The 20,569-nt window shown below is 33.9% G+C and overlaps 8 protein-coding genes and 1 pseudogene across 9 annotated transcripts; 7 read left to right on the top strand and 2 right to left on the bottom strand.

Moving 5' to 3' along the window:
- Window positions 1–319: 319 nt before the first annotated feature.
- Window positions 320–1,614, top strand: srw-115 (G-protein coupled receptors family 1 profile domain-containing protein; the record flags this gene model as incomplete). Its single annotated transcript, NM_071414.2, has 5 exons — window positions 320–414; window positions 469–1,057; window positions 1,106–1,323; window positions 1,371–1,512; window positions 1,555–1,614. 5 exons carry the CDS (start codon window positions 320–322, stop codon window positions 1,612–1,614), a joined length of 1,104 nt encoding a protein of 367 aa, NP_503815.2.
- A 1,036-nt stretch (window positions 1,615–2,650) lies between these two features.
- srw-121 (G-protein coupled receptors family 1 profile domain-containing protein) lies at window positions 2,651–3,923 on the top strand (the record flags this gene model as incomplete). Its single annotated transcript, NM_071413.2, has 5 exons — window positions 2,651–2,745; window positions 2,797–3,388; window positions 3,431–3,654; window positions 3,704–3,845; window positions 3,888–3,923. 5 exons carry the CDS (start codon window positions 2,651–2,653, stop codon window positions 3,921–3,923), a joined length of 1,089 nt encoding a protein of 362 aa, NP_503814.2.
- A 221-nt stretch (window positions 3,924–4,144) lies between these two features.
- On the bottom strand, window positions 4,145–5,776 carry srh-84 (annotated as a pseudogene). The gene is made up of 5 exons: window positions 5,565–5,776; window positions 5,377–5,522; window positions 4,604–4,898; window positions 4,377–4,532; window positions 4,145–4,335 (listed from the first exon to the last, which is right to left on the bottom strand). Coding segments are annotated over exons 1-5 (1,000 nt in total).
- Window positions 5,777–6,728: 952 nt separating this feature from the next.
- Window positions 6,729–8,044, top strand: srh-85 (Serpentine Receptor, class H; the record flags this gene model as incomplete). Its single annotated transcript, NM_001316847.1, has 4 exons — window positions 6,729–6,769; window positions 6,820–6,965; window positions 7,327–7,848; window positions 7,893–8,044. 4 exons carry the CDS (start codon window positions 6,729–6,731, stop codon window positions 8,042–8,044), a joined length of 861 nt encoding a protein of 286 aa, NP_001303776.1.
- Window positions 8,045–8,826: 782 nt separating this feature from the next.
- Window positions 8,827–10,159, top strand: srw-139 (G-protein coupled receptors family 1 profile domain-containing protein; the record flags this gene model as incomplete). The annotated part of the gene is made up of 5 exons (NM_071412.2): window positions 8,827–8,924; window positions 8,982–9,576; window positions 9,622–9,845; window positions 9,900–10,041; window positions 10,088–10,159. The coding sequence occupies 5 exons, from the start codon at window positions 8,827–8,829 to the stop codon at window positions 10,157–10,159; spliced, it is 1,131 nt and encodes a 376-aa protein (NP_503813.2).
- A 625-nt stretch (window positions 10,160–10,784) lies between these two features.
- srw-117 (G-protein coupled receptors family 1 profile domain-containing protein) lies at window positions 10,785–12,084 on the top strand (the record flags this gene model as incomplete). The annotated part of the gene is made up of 5 exons (NM_071411.1): window positions 10,785–10,879; window positions 10,928–11,522; window positions 11,569–11,792; window positions 11,838–11,979; window positions 12,022–12,084. 5 exons carry the CDS (start codon window positions 10,785–10,787, stop codon window positions 12,082–12,084), a joined length of 1,119 nt encoding a protein of 372 aa, NP_503812.1.
- Window positions 12,085–14,157: 2,073 nt separating this feature from the next.
- srw-118 (G-protein coupled receptors family 1 profile domain-containing protein) lies at window positions 14,158–15,476 on the top strand (the record flags this gene model as incomplete). Its single annotated transcript, NM_071410.1, has 5 exons — window positions 14,158–14,252; window positions 14,297–14,885; window positions 14,933–15,156; window positions 15,206–15,347; window positions 15,390–15,476. 5 exons carry the CDS (start codon window positions 14,158–14,160, stop codon window positions 15,474–15,476), a joined length of 1,137 nt encoding a protein of 378 aa, NP_503811.1.
- An 873-nt stretch (window positions 15,477–16,349) lies between these two features.
- On the bottom strand, window positions 16,350–17,649 carry srw-124 (G-protein coupled receptors family 1 profile domain-containing protein; the record flags this gene model as incomplete). Its single annotated transcript, NM_071409.2, has 5 exons — window positions 16,350–16,403; window positions 16,450–16,591; window positions 16,641–16,861; window positions 16,904–17,498; window positions 17,555–17,649. The coding sequence occupies 5 exons, from the start codon at window positions 17,647–17,649 to the stop codon at window positions 16,350–16,352; spliced, it is 1,107 nt and encodes a 368-aa protein (NP_503810.2).
- A 1,201-nt stretch (window positions 17,650–18,850) lies between these two features.
- Window positions 18,851–20,207, top strand: srw-123 (G-protein coupled receptors family 1 profile domain-containing protein; the record flags this gene model as incomplete). The annotated part of the gene is made up of 5 exons (NM_001028535.1): window positions 18,851–18,945; window positions 18,992–19,583; window positions 19,628–19,851; window positions 19,974–20,115; window positions 20,163–20,207. 5 exons carry the CDS (start codon window positions 18,851–18,853, stop codon window positions 20,205–20,207), a joined length of 1,098 nt encoding a protein of 365 aa, NP_001023706.1.
- Window positions 20,208–20,569: the final 362 nt, after the last annotated feature.

Raw genomic sequence — 20,569 nt, 5'->3', positions numbered from 1 at the left:
AGTTTTTGAAAAATACACCAATTCTTACAAAAAACTACTAAACTCATAGAATCAGTTCCAGCAAAAAGTCTGTTACATGAAACTTTCCGTTCAACTTTTCCTGAAACTTCAAAGTTTAGTCGCCGGCAAACTTTGTTTTTCTTGAGTTCCCACGTACGATCTCAAGACAAAATATTTTAATTTCCAGAATTTTTGATTAAAAAAATAAGAAACATGCCAGAAAACCCAGATTGAGTTTTTTTTTTCTAGAGGGCGTGTTGAGAAAGACGAAGCAAATTCAAACATAACTTGAAATTCAGACTTTTTTGCGTTTTCTAAAATGTATCTATCGGACTGTAAATTGCTTTCGTTGTATTACGCAGGTTTTGAAAAGTCGACGGCAAAATCATTGTGCGAGTTTGAAAAAAAGTTCATGTGAGTTTATCAAGAAATACATTTTTGAATTTAATTAAAATTTTTAAATTTCAGTCCTTTTTCTTCTAATGTTCTCAGCTATTTACCGGATGTTTCGATTGCAAGTATTTTGATAAATCTCATCCATTTTTTCATTCTCACAAGGAAACCAATGAGAACATCTTCAATCAATATCTTGATGGCTGCAATTGCACTATTTGATATTTTAGCCTCTTTACAACAAATCGAATTATTGCTTGATAGATACAGTTACATTTTCTTCGATTGCTATCCCACATACACATACGGCCTGGAATTGACTAAAGTTCTACTTGACGTAGTCAGAGATTACTCAAGAAGATGCTCAACCTGGCTCATCGTTTTCATTGCTTTTATTCGAACACTGATTGTTCGGAATCCAATGAGCACAAAGTTTGAGGCACTGTGCCAGCCGAAAGCATCAGCAATCATAATTGCTGGAATTTGTGCGACAAGCTTCCCAGTTTCAGTGCTCAAGTTTCTCGAATATCAATTTATTGAGATCGAGGGACTCGAATCTTGTGCTAAAGGACCGCATCACATTTTCGCTGTGTCCGATTTATTTACTGCAAACGACGGTTTTTTGGCAAAATATTTTTATTTATTCAATTCATTTGTGTCAGACGTAAGACTTAGTTATATTCAGGGAGATCTACCCAATAAAAAAATTCAGATAGTTCCGTGTATACTGCTACCGATTGTAACCTTATTACTGGTTATGGATTTATGGAGAGCCGCTAAAAAAAGAACGAATCTCATTTCTGTGAGTAAGAACCATAATTCTCGAACTGGATTAGTGTTCTGTGTAACTATAATGTTTTTCATTGTTGAGTTTCCTTATGGATTGAGCATGGGGTTTGTGTGGATGTATAATGATGTGTTGGGCTTACAGTAAGATTTTTTGAAGTGAAAACCAAGTTTTCACGATTTGATTTCAGGCACATGATGTCTCGATTTGCATTCATGTTTGCAATGTTAATTACTTTAAACACGTGCACCCATCTCTTCGTTTGTCTAATCATCTCTTCTCATTATAGGAGTACAGCCATTTACGTCTTCTCCTGTGGATATATTAATTCGGTACTATATCATGTAAATTCTAGCATAAAATATAAATTTCAGAAAAACACAATTGCGAGCAGGACTCAAGTCACTTCCTCGTCTCAGTCAAAAACCCTATAAGTGACCTGTCCATACTGATAAACTTTCATCCAACTAGCAGTAAAACAAACATTTTTCGATTAATTTTCACGTTTTCTTGTGCCGATCTAATTTGTATATATTTTTTAATTTTTATGTTGTGACTCAAAATTTTATCAAAACGTAGCCAAACAACATAAATCACAAATCTCATGTACATATGTCTGAACAATAAAATACACACGTGTGGTCTGTCACCTATAACTTAAAAAATATTTCTTTTCAATCGATCAGGATCATTGAGAACTCATTGCATCCCACCGTACTTTATGGATAAGTCGGTTCAGAGAAGGGGAGAGGCACATGGTGTGCGCTCGGTAGATGGAGTCAAGATGGACAGGAGCGACTTCAGTAAAGTCGAGAAAAAGAAGAAGGAATCGGGATTCTCAATGCTCGGAAGAGGGAAGCCGCCTACATGTTCCGAACGGAATTGGACGCGTTGCATCTGTTTAGGAGACAGGGAGAAGGTTGGAGGAACATCAAGTGTGAACAACTGAGGTATCCGTATAGATGAACTGGCAAGATCCGGATGGATGAACGGTCGCACTTGTGTGGTCCGTAAGAGAAGCTCCAAAGATGCAACCACTGACATGAAATATGAGGGCCGCCCCCTTGTACCAGTTTTTGTTAAATTCTTCTGGAAGAAGTCATTCGTGGAACATTTATCATCAAAGAGGGGAGATGTTGGGTATCAACGTGTATTGACCCACGACGTGGCTAAGAAGATCGTACAACATGAACTCTATGAACTAACTATTTTATTCCTTAGTTTAGTAATGTAATAAACTACTCGTCTTCTCCTCCTCGTCTCGCCTTCGAATACACAATACCGTTCTAGGAAAAAAAATCATTTAACGCGGAACTTGATTCCATATTTAAAAAAGTCACTTCAAATCTAATTCCAGTTTTCTCAAGTATATAATACTTCTCTGAATGGATATTTAATAAAATTGTTCAGAGCTCAGTCAGCTGGCTCTTTTTGGCTGAACACTCACTCTAACGTTTTTTTTCAAGAAATATGCTTTTATCGGACTGCAATGACCTTGAGTATTACTACTATGAATTTCAAAAATCGACAGCAAAATCGCTGTGCAAATTTGAGAAAACATTTTAGTAAGTCAACCTTAATCGAACGTACAAAACTGACAATTTATGTATGTACAGTCCGTTCTCCAACAAAATTCTGGCCTTTGTCAATGAAATCTCAATATCAAGTGTTATCATAAATCTCTTACATTTTTTTATTCTTACAAGGAAACCAATGAGAACATCTTCAATTAATAATTTGATGGCTGCCGTTGCCCTTTTTGATATTTTCACATGTTTTCAACAAATTGAAATTATATTTGAGAAGTATAAGTACATCTTCTTCTCATGCTTGCCCAAAGACACATATGGTTTAGTTTTAGCTAGAACACTGCTCATAGTAGTTCAGGATTACGCTAGAAAGTGTTCAACATGGCTCATCATTTTTATTGCCATGATTCGAACACTGCTTGTTAGGAATCCATTGAGCAATCAATTTGAGTCACTGGGAAAACCAAAGGCAGCCGCTATTGTCATTGCTATAGTTTGCATCTCAAGTTTGCCTGTTTCAATGTTCAGATTTCTTGAAAACACACTGATGGAGAGCATTCCCCGTCAGTCGTGTGCTCCAAATAGAACTTATTATGAATATGTGGGGTCAGAACTTTTTATGGATAACGAAGGATCTATCGCGAAATATTTTAACTTGCTTAACTCACTAGTGTCGGATGTATGTATACCAGTTTAAATACTTTTTGAAAATCAATTTCAGATAATTCCGTGCATATCGCTTCCAATTGTGACCTGTCTACTTGTTTATGCTGTATTGAAATCTAACAAAAAACGTGCAAAACTGATCTCTTCTTACACAGATAAGAGTTCTCGTGGAAAAACTGGATTGGTGTTTTGTGTAGCTATAATGTTTTTTATTGTTGAGTTTCCGTATGGCTTAAGCATAGGAACTGCATGGATTTTCTTATTAGCGCCCGGTGTATAGTAAGCGTAAGCCAAAACTGAACATTTTTCAATCAGAAATGTATTATAGCAACATTCTAAATCAGTTGGCATCCATTTTTTCAATGTTAATAACCTTGAACAGTTGCACTCATCTCATTATTTGCCTAATCATGTCTTCTCAATATCGGAGTACAACCATTCAAATCTTCACCTGTGGATATTTCAACCAAGTAACTATAGTGCTACTGGAAATGAATTGAACTTTTTTTCAGAAAAAAAGAATTTCGAGTCGAAGTCAAGTGCCATAGCTTTTCCTGTGGTTGAATTTAATATAAAATTGGATGTTATGATTCACTGAGCCTCAATCAATTTTCGAATAATATGATTATTTACGTCATTCAAAATTGAATTTTGTTGTTTTCACAGAATTCATGCTTAATTTCTGACTAATAGTAAAAATATGATGATAAAACAAATGATTCATCAAAGTGAACATTAAGCATTACGAGCTTAACGTTGAAATTGCATTTTATGAACATAAAACGTTTAATTTGAAAGGGGAAAACAGAATTATTTGATAATATTTCATAGATTATATTTCTATATTTCTCACGAACTGTTTTGGTTCCTGTTGACGATACGGAGAATGAATAATAAGTACAGTGAATGTAGAAATTAAACCATGAATTGAAGAATAAACAAATGATAAATTGGTTAATGCTGTAAAATAAATAAATTTTTCCGAAATGATGTATTTTTACCTTGATTATGATAATTAAAATAAACAGCAAACCAAATATAGAATGCTGTTGGGAACAAGAATAACATCGGAACAAAAATTTGTAGTAGATTGCTTGCCAAAAATTTAATTTGCAATTTTTGTGTCGCTTTCGAGGTGAACGAGATGAACGAACGAACTGAGAAAAATAAATAGTAAACGCAACATAAAAAGTAAAATGCAATTTGAATCGCTTCTGACAGAACCCACATTGTTGTCAAGGCAATTATAAGCGGGATGTAATCCTTATCTATACACCAAACAAACATTTTGGAAGCAGTGAAAAATTCTTGCGCAGGACATGGAAGCCGTCTGAGTACTTCAAAAAGCGCTTCTTCTTGATTTGCTGGGAAGAAAAGTACGGTTGACGCTGCATAAAATGTCCCCATCAGTACTTTTGCAAGGTAATACATCGTTTTTGTACTTTTCCGAGTTATTTTGAACTTGTTGGATGGAATCGCGTTTTTTCGATTTTCTACCAATATTGTTGTAGATGTTAGCATCCCTGGAAAATACTTTGAATTTTGGGAACATGGAATGCACGATGCACACATCGGCTGAAAAAAGTGTGCCATCCTACTGTTATCATTACTGAACAGTAACCTTGGCGGTACGGTACACTGGCGCGGACTAGAGCTTTTATGTGGAGGCAGGTGTGGCTATAGATGCTGACGATCGAACCACATAGTGTCCATATAGATCCATTTAGATCGGTAGGTTTTTCGCAGCGGCCGACACTTTTTTAGCGTTCCCGCCGCACTATTCAGAAGGGCACAATTTGGAGCATGCGCTTAGGTGCCCCCATGGAATCTCAGATGGATCTATGTGTGTCGTTGTGAATAGTAAGCCGGACAGACGCATACGACAATGCGGGCAGCTATACACGTTTTTTTTTTCAAAATTTACTTTTGACCGTTTAAGCTTGCACACACACCGAGTAAATTATTTTCCGCACCGCTGACAGTTTTAATATATAGACTCACAATGCATATTTTGTAATACCAGCCAAATCTGTATTTTCGGTGGAACACCCAAAAAATTAAACAAGCCAACTGTAAATCCGGAGAGAGATGGCAAAAATATATACGGCGCCAGGCAACAATGCAAAAACACATCCACAAGACATGTCCTGAATAATTCTAGATAATAAATATTTACTTTAAGTCCCTACCAAACATGAAAATTGAGAAGCGGAACTCGATAGGAAGACATTTCCTTCGAACTTTTGTATAGAATACAATAACCTCCAAATAGGTAGATTGGAAGTGAAAACGCAGTTACAAAATGGAACGTGTAAGAAACGTCTTGCCAAGAGCACATAAACGTGTTGCATCTTGGACACGATGTGTAGTTTTTTAGGTATTATTCTTGAAGAGCAGACATGCTCACACTACTTCAACAGAAATTATGAAAAGAAAAAAGTCGCCTGGTGTTCAGATTTTTTGGTCTAATTGTTAGTTGTTTTTTTATTAATGAAGACAAAAGTTTTCTGAGAACAGGCGGGATGACTCAAAATAATGAGTATCTAGACACAAAAACACACTTATAATGAATAATATCTAAGAAAATACAGCCGTTGAAAAACATCATCAATGTTTCCTTTCTGGGCGGTAAAAGCAGAAAAGTAGTGTTTCGTAACGCAATTTGGCGAAAAGATATGCAGGTGTTTATGTGGCGTTTTGCAACGTTTCAGACTTACTTCAGAGAAGAGCATTGAACAAGACAATATTCGATCTAAAAACTTGACATTTCATCTTTTTTTCTCGAAATATTTTTTGCTTCGATAAGATCTTAAATTTTTTAATCGAGATGAAAATCGAACTTACAACTTTATTTATTTATTTTAAGCGGGACAAATTGGAAATTCTTCATAAATATTCTGTTGATTTTTCATAAAATTGATTTTTCATAAAATTCCAAAAAAACCAAAAAAGCAATTTTTTCCTAAAACAAACAGTCCAGATAACAAAAAACCAAAAAACAAAACAAAAAGGCCGCCCTGGTTACATCTCATTATTAGTGTCTAGATACTCATTATTTTGAGTCATCCCGCCCGTTCTCAGTAAACTTTCATCATCTTTTGTTAATAAAAAACAACTGACAATTAGATCAGAAAATTTGAACACCAGACGACTTTTTTCCGTTCTTAATTTCTGTTGAAGTAGTGTCTGCTCCTCGAGAATATTACCTAAAAAACTACACATCGTGTCCAAGATGCAACACGTTTTTGTGCTCTTGGGAAGATATTTCTTACGCGTACCATTCTGTAACTGCATTTTCAATTCCAATCTACCTATTTGGAGGCTATTGTATTCTATACAAAAGTACGAAGGAAATGTCATCCTATCGAGTTCCGCTTTTTAATTTTCATGTTTGGTATGTAGGTACCTACACACAAAAAATACTTTTTATCTAGAAATATTCAGGACATGCCTTGTGGATGTGTTTGTGCATAGTCTCATGGCGCCATATGCATTTTTGCCAACTCTTTCAATATTTACAGTTGGTTTGTTGAATTTTTTGGGTGTTCCGACGAAAATACAGGTTTGGCTGGCATTTCAAAATATCCATTGTAAGTCTATGTATTAAAACTGTCGGAGGTCTAGAAAAATAATTCATTTGGCATGTGAAATGGTAGCTCAAACGATCGAAAAAAATGCACAACCAAGGCCGCGATAGACGAATAAAAGCCTGTTTCAAGCTGTGGTCCACACCATCTTTATAGTGCGGCGCGAAACCAAAAAAAGTGTAGGCAGCTGCTAAATGCCCACCTATAGTAGTAGAAGTAGTAGTGCAAAGGTTCGAACGTCAAGCCCCTACGTTCTACTTCAATTAATTGCGTTATAAAAGCTTTGAGAAGTTCAAAAAAAAAATTCTCAGATGTGTGCATCGCGCAGTCCATGTTCCCTAAACTATGATAAAATATACTTCAGGGATGCTAACATCTACAACAATATTGGTAGAAAGTCGAAATAACGCGATTCCATTCAACAAGTTTAAAATATCTCGGAAAAGTACAAAAACGCTGTATTACCTTACAAAATTACTAATGGGTACATTTTATGCAGCATCAACAATATTTTTCATACCAGCAAATCAAGAAGAAGCACGTTTTGAAGTTCTTAAACAGCTTCCTTGTCCTGCTCAAGAATTTTTCACAGTTTCCAATATTTTAGTTCTGAGTATTGATAAGGATTACAGCCGGCTTATAATTGCTTTGACAACAATGGGGGTTCTGTCCGAAGCTATTCAAATTGCGTTTTACTTTATATGTTGTGTTTACTATTTATTTTTCTCAGTTCGTTCGTTCACCTCGTTCACCTCGAAAACGACGAAAAAATTTCACATTAAATTGTTGACAAGCATTCTTCTACAAATTTTTGTTCCAATGTTATTCTTGTTCCCAACAGCATTCTATATTTGGTTTTCTGTTTATTTTAATTATCATAATCAAGGTTTAAAAAATACATCATTTCGGAAAAATTTATTTATTTTACAGCATTAACCAATTTATCATTTGTTTATTCTTCAATTCATGGTTTAATTTCTACATTCACTATACTTATTATTCATTCCCCGTATCGCCAGTTTATATTATCATGTTTCCGGAAACCTGAGCCGAAACAGTTCGTGAGAAATATAGAAATGTGATCTTTGATAATTACTCAAAATGTTATCAAATAATTTCTCTCTCTTCTGATTTAAAATGAAGTTAATTTTCGCAAATTTTTGTTTTGTTTTGAAGTTGTATAATCTACATAGGAAGTTGCAATTTTTCAATGACGGATTTCAGAAAAAGTTTCATTGTCTCGAATATAACTGTTAAAAAATTCATAGAATTTTTCTAAAATTTGAATGAAGTTTCCTTTTGTTTTGTTTTCAATTTTTATTAAGAGCTTTCGGGTCATAAAACTTTTTTAAACGGAAAACGTGCTTATTCAATAATTTATAATTTTTCTCACGACCCCGAAATATTCAACTTTCCGACTGGTATGTATGATCCCACAACTACCGGGTTCCGTTTTCTATTTGGCGCGGAGCCGGTAGTCGTCGTGTCATGCAAGTCAGTCAAACATCAAACTGTGATGTTTTCTCAGAAAATTACCATAATTGTATCGCCAATTGAATTTCAAAATCGCGTGGTAAACAAGACTACGGTAATATACTCAACCTTTTATTTTTCCATGGAATGTACAGAAGTAAAAAATCGTAGGTATATTCTCGAACTTTCAACCTATGTAAATACTATTTTTTACTTAACTTGATCTCTGACAAGTGGCATTTATCACAAAACGCACATAACTGGTCATATAATAATGTTTAATCTAGTTGCGATTATCCACTTCTCAGTAAATCCAATTTGTTTGAATTACTTGGATTTTTGAATGGGGCGTTATTTCCTCTAGAGTCTAAACTCGGTTCATTCTCTAACCATGGCTCAATTTTCGTTCTGTAGTCAAATTGACACTTATTATCCGAATGTCACTGTTTCAACAGCACTGTTTTTATGCCAAATTGCCGATGGATTGGGGTGTGTTTATATTTTCTCATCTAAAAAAATCAAAAAAAAATCATCCAAAATTTTCAGATCATTCATTAACATAATACTAGAACATCAATCTCGTGTAGCCATCGTCAGCTTTTCGATAAACATCATACATCTCATAATTCTTACTAGAAAATCGTTGAGATCTTCGTCCGTCAATCTGATCATGGCAGCTGTTGCCTTTTTTGACATCTGCACTTTATTGATCGAGATAGAACAAATTATTCAAGATCTTATTATTTATTTCAACAATTGCTACCAAGCAACTTCCTACGCTTGGATACTTTTCAATACTTCAGTGGAATCATTGAGAGATTATTCACGACGTTGTTCCACGTGGCTATGCTTGTCAATAGCTTTGTTAAGATTACTTGTTATTAGCAATCCACTAGTCCCAAAATATATAAAACTTACGAAACCTATTGGTGCTTTGTACGTCATCTCTGTAGTACTATTGGGAAGCATTCCTATTTCTGTTTTCGATTTTATGAAGTTTAAAATCAATGGAATAATACGACCGTCCCAGTGTCATCCAAATGGAACTTTGGTGTACTTTATTAAATTCAGCGATGCGTTTATGGAAAACAATCAAGCTCTTCTGAAAATAGCCACTACAACCAATGCAATTGTGACAAATGTGATTAACTTTTCCTTCAGTTCAAAAAAATAGAAACTATTTCAGATAATTCCATGTTTTCTCTACCCAATTTTCACATTTTTCCTTGTGACCCAGCTTCTGCTAGTAAACAAGAATAGGAGAAGCATTTCGTCTTCAAAAAGCTCCGCTGAGTCACTAAGGACAACTCATTTGGTTTTGGCATTTACAGCAATGTTCTTCGTTGCCGAGTTCCCGCTCGGCGTGAGCAGTTCTCTCGCATACCTGTTTTTCGATGTTCCTGGAATTGTGTGAGTCAATAGTTTTATTAAAGGGGTATTTTAAAAATCATATATGTATTTCAGAATCATTCTAAGATACTGCGAAATGATATTTACGGTAATTCTCTATGCCAATTTTTCAAGTCATTTTATCATTTGCTCGCTCATGTCCTCTCAGTACAGGAGTAACGCAATGTCTTTGGCTACATGTGGATATACATCAAGGGTTAGCCAATAACTCGTTCCATAAAATCTGCAATTGTGATTTTTAGAAAATCGATTCATCTGTTCAAATTTCAACCCAAAACTCGCAAAAATGGGCAACGGCGGCGAGATCATCATGATGTTATTAAATGAATTTTTTATTCAAACAAATCTTGTCTTTAATTAGCCGAAAAAAATGTGTTCTTATTTTTGGAAAATCATGCTTCCTGAACTATAAATTGACAGAAGCCGGCAACTACTGTCCAGTAAAAAATGAAAATGTACCAAGGAAGTAAATACACAGAATTAAGCAACTGCGGCTATTAAATCCTCCCTCCCCTCTCAAATTTATGAAAATACTAGTAATTGATACTTCATAGACACACTCGATGATGACTCGATCGATGACTCATCGATGATCGACGAGCAACTCAAACAGTTTACAAAAAACTTACAAGAAACGTTTTACAAACAAGTAACAATTTTGCGGTAGGTTATCAAAAACCTCCTCAAAAAGCGCTCAATTGCGAAGTTTTTTGAAGAACTTCTGTCAAACAAGCTCTATTCGATACTTATTGGATTTGCTACAGAAATGAAATTGTAGTTAATTGATTTTTATTGGTTACCTGACTTGACGCACACAACCGTTTTTTTTTCATATAGAATTTTGGTATATAATTTTCTTGCGATTTCTTAAGTTAAAAAACATTAAACTTAAAAAAAAGCAACATCCCAAAATAAGGTTCCCCAAAAGCTTGCTCTAAAATGTCTGTTTCGGATTGTAACTTGTTTTGGAAGTACTACGCGGGTTTCCAAAATTCAACGGCAAAATCATTGTGCAATTTTGAAAAAAATTTTATGTGAGTTCACGAAAATCGTATACAAAATTAAACTTGGTTAATTTTCAGACCTTTCTCATACAGTTTTCAAAGTTATTCATCAGAAATTTCAGTTTCAAGTATTTTGATAAACATTGTACATGTTTTTATTCTCACACGGAAACCAATGAGAACATCTTCTATCAATATCCTGATGGCTGCAGTTGCATTATTTGATATTTTCACCAATTTTCAACAAATTGAAATAATATTTGAACGGAACACTTCTATCTTCTTCGAATGCTTCCCCACAGATACATACGGTGTCATTCTAACAAGAGCTATATTTGACATCGTCAATGATTATTCAAGAAGGTGCTCAACATGGTTCATTGTTTCAATCGCTTTTATGCGAACATTGATGGTTCGGAATCCATTGCACTCCACGTATCAGTCTCTGGGAAACCCGAATGCGTCTGTCATCGTTATTTCTGGAGTTTGCGCAGCAAGCTTGCCTATTTCAATTTTCAAGTTTTTTGAAACTCAGTTTTTTGTTGTGACTGAGAGCCTATATGTTTGTGCTCTCCAAGGAACTTATTATTTAGCTGCTATGTCCCACTTTTTCATGAAAAACAATGGATTTATCGCCAAATACTTTTCCTTATTCAATTCGTTTGTGTCAGATGTATGACCATTCGAGATTCAAAGCGATATAAATAAAATCATTTCAGATCATTCCATGTCTACTGCTACCAATTGTAACCGTGTTACTTGTTATGGATTTATGGAAAACCGCCAAGAAAAGAGCAAATATTGTGTCTGTTAGTAATAAAAACAATTTTCGGAGCAAAACTGGATTAGTGTTCTGCGTTACTATCATGTTTTTCCTTGTTGAATTTCCTTATGGATCGAGCTTGGGGGCTGTGTGGATGTATAAAAATGCACCGGGCATGCAGTAAGTTAAATTTTTTATGAATTAAAAAACAATATTTGATTGAAGACAAATATTGGCTCACGTTGGGTTCATTTTCTCAATGCTAATCACTTTGAACACTTGCACTCATTTTTTTATTTGTCTGCTCATATCATCTCAATACCGAAAAACAATCATCCACGTCTTGTCCTGTGGATTTATTAATTCGGTAGTATATAATTTTAAACTTGAAATATAATATGAATTTTAGAAAAAAACAAGTGCAAGCAAGGCTGTTGTTAACTTGCCAGTTCAATCAAAAACGCTACCATAAGTATGAATGTACAACATCTGATTGTAAAAATGATTTAAAATGGAAGAATAATTTTTCTTTAATCTACTCTCAATATAATTCTGATCAGTTTCTGTTAAACCAGCAACAGATTATTTTCTAATGAAGTTCCCATTTCAATATTAAATTTTGAAATTGTCAGTTCCATGTGGCCTTGAACCGTTTGAAAACGAATAAATTTGTAATTGTTATTTCTGTGTCGTTATATGGATATTCCGATCAAGTATGCCGGCTGTTCTACACATATTTTATAAAACTAGAATCTCAGGAAAGTAGAATTGCGCAAGTCAGTCCATTTTGGCAGGCAACAGTAAAAAATATCTTACTTAAAACTTTGATAACAATTTAATCTACTAAGTTAATTATGACTGAAATATTGAAGTTTTTAAAATATAAGCTATGCACGGTGTGGATTTTTTAACGAAAATTCTAAAAAACATGTTCCAAGAATTAATCCTTTCTTAACCACAGCGTGAAACGTGGCAATTTTTTGATTTATTTCCAGTTTTTCTCTGTTTTATTTCAGCCAATTTTCAGCTATCTCACAGTATTTTTCAATTTTTTTTTTGAAATTATTGAAGTTAACAACTCTGTCCCAAAGCTCACAAACCAAGAAGAAGCTCAGGCAACAGCAACATCATCAAAAGCAAGGCTAAAGATAAGAGGAAAAAGTAAGACTTAAACATTGTTATCTGAAAATTTCTTTAAAATTTTTTTCTGAAACTTCACCAATGTCTCCGACAGGTTCATATCTACAAATCTAATATAAATTTGGGTACCCTTAGCGTCTTAGTTTTCGAGAAAAACACCAATGTTTGCAAAGAATTAGCTGAAAATGAGGACTACGCTCCCGTAAAAGCCTCTTAGCTGGAAGATGGGTTAACAACTTTTTCTGAAACTTCACCAGTGTCTACAACAGGTTCATATCTACAATGCTGATAGAAATATATAATGATATTAAGAGAACTGTACTGCCTCAACATTGTTTCGGATTCAGCAGAGGTAAGTTTTCAACCAAATAAATGATTGATCTTCATCGTCTTTTTTGCAGTGATACAGTCGTGGCAGAATTAGTGAGATAATGTACTTCAACTTCTTTGTTCCATGTATTTGGCTTTGATTGCTTGAACTTTAATACATTTTCCGGCAAAAACTTATTAGGTTTTCTTCAATATTAAAGTGAAATAAATATTTGAGAACTTATGCAAACTTTGGCGTTTTTCTCGAAAACTGAAACGGGAAGGGTACTCAAAATTATTATAAAATTAGGCAAATACCTATTTCAAACAATCGTGAAGTTAGAGAAAAAGTTGTTAACCCATCTTCCAGCTAAGAGGCTTTTACGGGAGCGTAGTCCTCATTTTCAGCTAATTCTTTGCAAACATTGGTGTTTTTCTCGAAAACTAAGACGCTACGGGTACCCAAATTTATATCAGATTTGAAGATATAAACCTGTCGGAGACACTGGTGAAGTTTCAGAAAAAAATTTTAAAGGAATTTTCAGATAACAATGTTTAAGTCTTACTTTTTCCTCTTATCTTTAGCCTTGCTTTTGATGATGTTGCTGTTGCCTGAGCTTTTTCTTGATTTGTCTATGGTTAAGAAAGGATTAATTCTTGGAACATGTTTTTTAGAATTTTCGTTAAAAAATCCACACCGTGTATGTTCTACTTTCCGGTATGAAATCGCTCAAAAACTTCAAAATTTGAGAAAGTTTTCAAATTGTGAATCTCACCTATAAAATCAAAATAGCTAAAATCCGCTAGTAAAATTCACACATTTCAATTCAAAAAAAAACTGTGAAAAGACAAAACTTAACAATTAGTTTTTCTAACTCCCCATGTTTCTGATTTTTCGCTAAACCGATGGCAGTTTCGAAATCCAAAAACGTTAGCTTCTCACATTTTTTAATTAAAAAATGCAAAACAAACGGCGTAACCAAATTCCTTGTGTATCTGAAATTCTCATCTGTATTTTTTTGCTAACAAGGAAAAAGCAGCAAACTTTTGCTTCAGTAAATTCAAGCAGATTTTCAATTATTCTAGGTGCCGGAAAATGTCTGTCTCTAATTGTGATTTGCTCTGGTTGTACTATGCCGGAATCCGAAACTCAACAGCAAAATCTTTGTGTGAATTTGAAGAGATATTCGTGTGAGTTTGTGAAGGCCAACATGGTACACTTAATCAAATTTCAGTCCTTTTTCATTTCATATTCTCAGTTATTCATCGGAAATTTCAGTTTCAAGCATTTTGATAAATATAGTGCATTTTTTCATTCTAACTAGAAAATCAATGAGAACATCTTCTATCAATATATTAATGGCTGCTGTTGCATTGTTCGATATTTTCACATCTTTAATAGAAATTCAAATATTATTTGAACGCTACAGCTTTATTTTCTTCAGTTGCTTTCCAGAAACATATGGCAAAGTTTTAAATAGACATCTTCTCCATTTACTTAAAGATTATTCAAGAAGATGCTCAACATGGCTTATGGTTTTTATTGCTCTAATTCGAACACTGATGATTCGGAATCCGATGAGCACCACGTACGAGTCACTGGGAAACCCAAAAGCATCCCTGTTTGTAATTGCTGGAATTTGTACAACAAGCCTGCCCATTTCAATGTTCAAATTTTTTGAAGTTCAGTTTGAAAAGAGCCCGAGCTACCATACTTGTGCTCCAAAAGGAACGTATTACATTGCTACTATGTCACACTTTTTCATGAAAAACCACGGGTTTCTAGCAAAATATTATAATTTGTTCAATTCAATTGTGTCAGACGTAAATATTACTCGCGACGCAAGAGTTTGAAAGTACCACATTTTCAGATAGTTCCATGTATACTGCTGCCATTCGTAACTTTATTACTTGTTATGGATTTATGGAAAACAGCTAAGAAAAGACCAAATATTATTTCTGTAAGTAAGAGCAATATTTCTCGGAGCAAAACCGGATTAGTCTTCTGCGTAACTATCACGTTTTTCATTGTCGAGTTTCCTTATGGATTGAGCATTGGGTTCTCATGGATGTTTCACAATGTATTAGGATTGCAGTAAGCTTCAGTTAAAACAAGTTAATGTTTGTTGAAAAACGAATTTTAGTCGCATAGTCGCATACTTTGGACACATTTTTTCAATGTTAATAACTTTAAACACTTGCACTCATATGATTGTTTGTCTACTTCTATCTTCCCAATATCGAGGGTCAATGATTGACGTCCTGTCATGTGGATACATCAGTCAGGTAAAACTGCCTAAAAGTCACTATAAATTTCCGAAATTTCAGAAGCCAAAAGTAGCGAAAGGGGCTGAAGTCAACTCAATCAATAATAATAACATTGTACGTGGGCCATTTATTGTTACTCAGCAATAGATTTACAGTTTTATTCATCCACTTTTACTTGACATTCGGATACTTCGCAGCAAAACAAGCTTCACTCGTAAAATTAAATGTGAATTTTAGGTTTTGACGGAAATTTGAGAAAATTACTAATCATGTTTTTACTAATTGTACAACACACTACCCAGCTTACAAATGAAAAATAAAATTTCAAAAACATACTCGCTCTGGCATGGTGAGAAAATATGATGCGTATAAAAGTTTTCACAATTTTTCATCAACACAACCCAATTTTGGGGACAGACGAAAAGCCAGAGAAATAATGGTCACGAATCTGTCAATAGCGGTCGACGTCGGGCTGGTCAAAAATATATCACATCTTAGTTTTTAAAAAATAATTTTGCAAAAGTTTCAAAAGAGTTATAACTCACTCTGAAGCCAGTTGATTCACTAACTTAAAGAGCTTGTGGTATTTGTAACTTAAAAACTATACCTGAATATTCTCGTTTTTCGTGAGAAAAATATTTTATTATGTTATACATTCATTGTAATTTTAAAAAAACGCGGTTTAGAAATGTTCAATTAAATACAAAAATAAATTGGATTTTGATTCCAGTTAATTTATGAACAAAAAGAGCATTACTTTCTGATGATTGTGGTCCCAAAACTATACCTGAATATTTTTGTTTTTCGTGAAAAAAAATCTCAAAACCCCTCTAGTATCAACCATGACCTCTCTAGTTACATACAGTTAGACCGATTATAACGAGAAAACAAAAAATATTACAGTAAAGACACTCAAATAAAAATTTATACTGAAAATTAAATATGCAAGCTTAGCGAATAGAGCTTTAACCTCTAACTCAGAACTGCATTTGTCATTTTAAATTCATTTTGAAGTGATTATTAGGTTGTCTGAGTGGAAGAAAAAGCTTGGGTTCTCCTTTCAACTTTCGCTCTCTGAAACTTCAAACTTGGTTGTGTTTTTTTTTTTGAAATAAGGTACCTGACTAATATATCCACATGACAGAACGGAAATGGCTGTACTACGATACTGGGAAGACACGATGAGACAAACTATGAGATGCGTACAAGCGTTGACGCTGATCAAGACGGTAAACATGTATCCAAAGAAATTCAAAATATTCCTGAAAAAATTTTTAAAACTTTCTAATAGAGTTTCAACATAACGCTTACTGTACGCCGGGAGAACTCATGAAGAGCCAAGCGGATCCCACGCTTAACCCAAATGGAAATTCAACGATGAAAAACATTATGGCTACACAAAACACTAGTCCAGTTTTACCCCGAGAATTGTTGTTTTTGGCAGAGATTCTTGCTCTGCACTTTTTTCTTGTTTTCAATAAATCCATAACAAGTAAACAAGTAACTATTGGAAGTAGAATGCATGGAATCATCTGAAACTTCACTATTACAAAACCATTAATTTTAAAACTTACATCTGACATAAATGAATTGAAAAAATTGAAGTATTTCGCTAGAAATCCATTGTCTCTCAGGAAAAGTTCTGATGAAGCAATAAAATAATATGATCCTTCAGGAGCACAATGATGTTTACTTATTGTCACAAAAACAAACTGGATTTCGAAAAACTTGAAGATCGAAATGGGCAAATTTGCTGCACAAATTCCAGCAATCACAATAAGCGATGCCTTTGGCTTTCCCAGCAGAATATGCTTGGGGCTCAATGGATTCCGAATTATTAGTGTTCGAATAAGAGCAATAAACACGATAAGCCATGTTGAACATCTTCTCGAAAAATCCTTCACTACAATAAGCAGAGTTCTGGTTAAAACTAGACCGTAGGTGTCTGTCGGGAAGCATTTGAAAATTAAATAACTATATTGTTCCAGAAACAGTTGAATGTGTACTAAAGACGCGAAAATATCAAATAATGCAACTGCAGCCATTAAAATATTAATTGAAGAAGTTCTCATTGATTTTCTTGTTAGGATAAACAAATGAAGAATATTTATGAGGATACTCAAAATTGATACTTCATAGACATATCCCGTGATGTAGAATGAGAATGTTCTATAATTTTTTAATTAATTTCAGACTAAAAAAATCAAAATTTCCTGATAACTCACACAAAACTTTTTTCAAACTCGCATAACGATTTTGCCGTAGATTTCCGAAAACCACTGTAGAAACGCTCGAGGTCTCTGCAGTCCGAGTACATCATATCTGTAGTTTTCTGGCTTATTCCTGAAGGAAAATATTAAGAACTTGTGTCAATAAAGCTCAAATTTATAGGAATTCTCTGAAAATGAAATTACGATAAAGAGTTATTTGATTGTTGTTAGTTTTCTGGCTTGACACACAATCTGGTAGATCAATATAATTTTTGTTTTTTTTTTTCAAATGAAAATTTATCTAGTCGAGCAGTTTTGTAAGTAAGGAAGTTAAAAGCCACGAGAAAAATATTAGAAATGAATCATTGACGTTTTCCAATTAGCAGTGATTTTACGCAAACAAGATAACGTATTCAAAACACAAAAAAAGTTTTTCTGATCAAAAAAAAATTCAAAACATATCACAAAAACTTTTTTTTTTCCTGGATCTGTGAACTAGGCATAGCAAATTTATTATTGTTTGAAGTTACATTCAAAATTAACTTTTAGCGTTGTTTTCTTTAGACTTTTCTAATCAGCAATTTTCCAATTTTTTCAGTTACTGAAAAATGTCAGTTTTGCGCTCCAAATGGATCCTACTATATTTCTAAGTCATTTTTGCTTATGAACAACGGATTTCTGACGAACAATTTTTCCTTATTCAACTATTTTTTGTCAGATGTATGATCAATTGACATTCAAGGTTCTATTGATCACAAAAAACTGCCCCCCCCCCCCCCCCCCCCCCCCGATTGTAGCATTATTACTTATTATGAATTCGTGGAAAACTGGATAAAAGAGAGCAAATATTGTGTCTGTAAGTAATACGATCAATTCTCGGAGCAAAAGTGGACTAGTGTTTTGCGTAACAATCATTTTTTTTTTTGATATTTCCTTATGCCTAAGATTTGGATAATAGAAATTCCAGAAAAAATTATTGCGAGCAGGAATCTGTCAAAAATCCTACCATAAATGAACTATAAGCGCAATAACTGTTTGAAAAAAAGTCTACTTCATGACCACATTATTCTGATTCACTTCCGCTTTTCTCACCATTTTCAAATTTTTTTTTGCTAATCTAATTTGTAAATCTGAATTAAATCCTGGTGTTCTGACTTAAGCTGCCACTCTCTGATAAGTCGTTCAGAAATTTATTGAACATTTTTTTGTCATTTTTCGTGATATTTTTGTTTTTGGCATAACTTATTCTTTTATTATTTTTTAACTCTTTAATTTTTTTTCAATTTTTAACTTCTTATCAGGATTAACAAGATGTATATATCGGATTGCACTGATCTTGAATTCTACTACGAAGGAATTCAAAAATCGACGGCAAAATCACTTTGCAAATTCGAGAAAACATTTTAGTAAGTTACCCGTATTTGAAAGTTATCTAAAAACTAAACACTTAAGTCAATTTTCTGACAAACTTCTTGCCCATGTGAACGAAATATCAATATCAAGTATTTTGATAAATCTAGTTCACTTTTTCATTCTCACAAGGAAACCAATGAGAACATCTTCAATTAATATATTAATGGCGGCAGTTGCATTTTTCGATATTTTTACCTCTTTGCTACCAATTGAAGTATTATTTGAGCGGTATAAGGACATATTTTTTGAATGCTTGTCCTTAGACACATATGGTTTAGTTCTAACTAAAGCATTGCTCACTGTAGTGAAGGATTACTCAAGAAGATGCTCAACATGGCTCATATTTTTTATTGCCTTTATTCGAACACTAATAATCCAGAATCCATTAAGCTCAAAGTATGAGGCACTCGGCAAACCTAAAGCATCAATTATTGTGATTACTGGAATTTGTGTAGTAACATTGCCAATTTCAATGTTTAAATTTCTCGAAAATCAATTTGTCGAGAGCATGCCTCGTGATTCCTGTGCTCCAAACACAACTTATATTGTTAACGTTTTGTCGGAACTTTTTATGAAAAACGACGGTATCGTAATGAAATATTTTTATTTGTTCAACTCGTCTATTTCAGATGTATGATCACTTGAAATTAAAATTTTAATAAAACTGAATTTCAGATAATTCCTTGCATTTTGCTTCTAATAGTTACAATCCTGCTGGTATGGAACTTATTTAAAACCAGTAAAAAGCGAACAAAAATTTCATCTGTATCGAACAATAGAAATTCTCGTGGAAAATCTGGACTGGTGTTGTGCGTAGCAATTATGTTTTTCGTAGTTGAATGCCCGTATGGGCTAAGCGTGGGTAGTGCGTGGATCTTCATACACGCACCCGGTGCACAGTAAGTCACTAATTGACAATAAGATATTTTGCCTAACTAGCGGTTCCCCGGCCTGATGCCTGCCTCCAACCTGCCTGCCTCAAGCCGGTCTCTTTTAGAGAGCAAAAGTTGAAAGTTTTCAGCAACATGCTCAATCAATTTGGAGCAATTTTCTCCATGTTAATAACGCTGAACACATGTACTCATCTTATTGTTTGTCTATTTATGTCTTCCCAATATCGAAGTACAACTATTCAGGTTTTCTCCTGTGGACGTATCCGCCCGGTAACGCAGAAAATTGTTTTCAGATCTACTAAAGGTTGAGTTTTCAGAAAACAAGAATTTCAAGCGGAACTCAAGTCATTTCTCGTCGTTGAACACTTCTAAGAAATTTTGAAAATGCAGAAAAATTAAGATATTCTCAAAAATATTTGGAAAAAAATTGTTGGCTCAATATTTCCTAATGCGCACAAATCTTCAGATTTTTTCGGAATAAAGTTTTTTTTGTGAGAACGTCTCAAATTGCTCTCGTGATAGCAAAGCATCATAACAACAATATGGGACACCAAAAATTTTTTGAACCAAGTATTAAATATCTGATTTTGATTAAAAATGCCTTTTGAAGTTCCAAACCGTCCTTTTAATGTCCTTTTAATTACAAAAAAAAATTTCACCATTTCTAGTCAATGAAATACTGGATATTTTGTAAATTCTTTCAAGCTTTTCAAGATCACCGGTC

This window comes from Caenorhabditis elegans, chromosome V (assembly GCF_000002985.6).
Source record: "Caenorhabditis elegans chromosome V".
NCBI classification, from domain to species: domain Eukaryota; kingdom Metazoa; phylum Nematoda; class Chromadorea; order Rhabditida; family Rhabditidae; genus Caenorhabditis; species Caenorhabditis elegans.
This window is presented reverse-complemented; position numbering and strand designations above follow the sequence as displayed.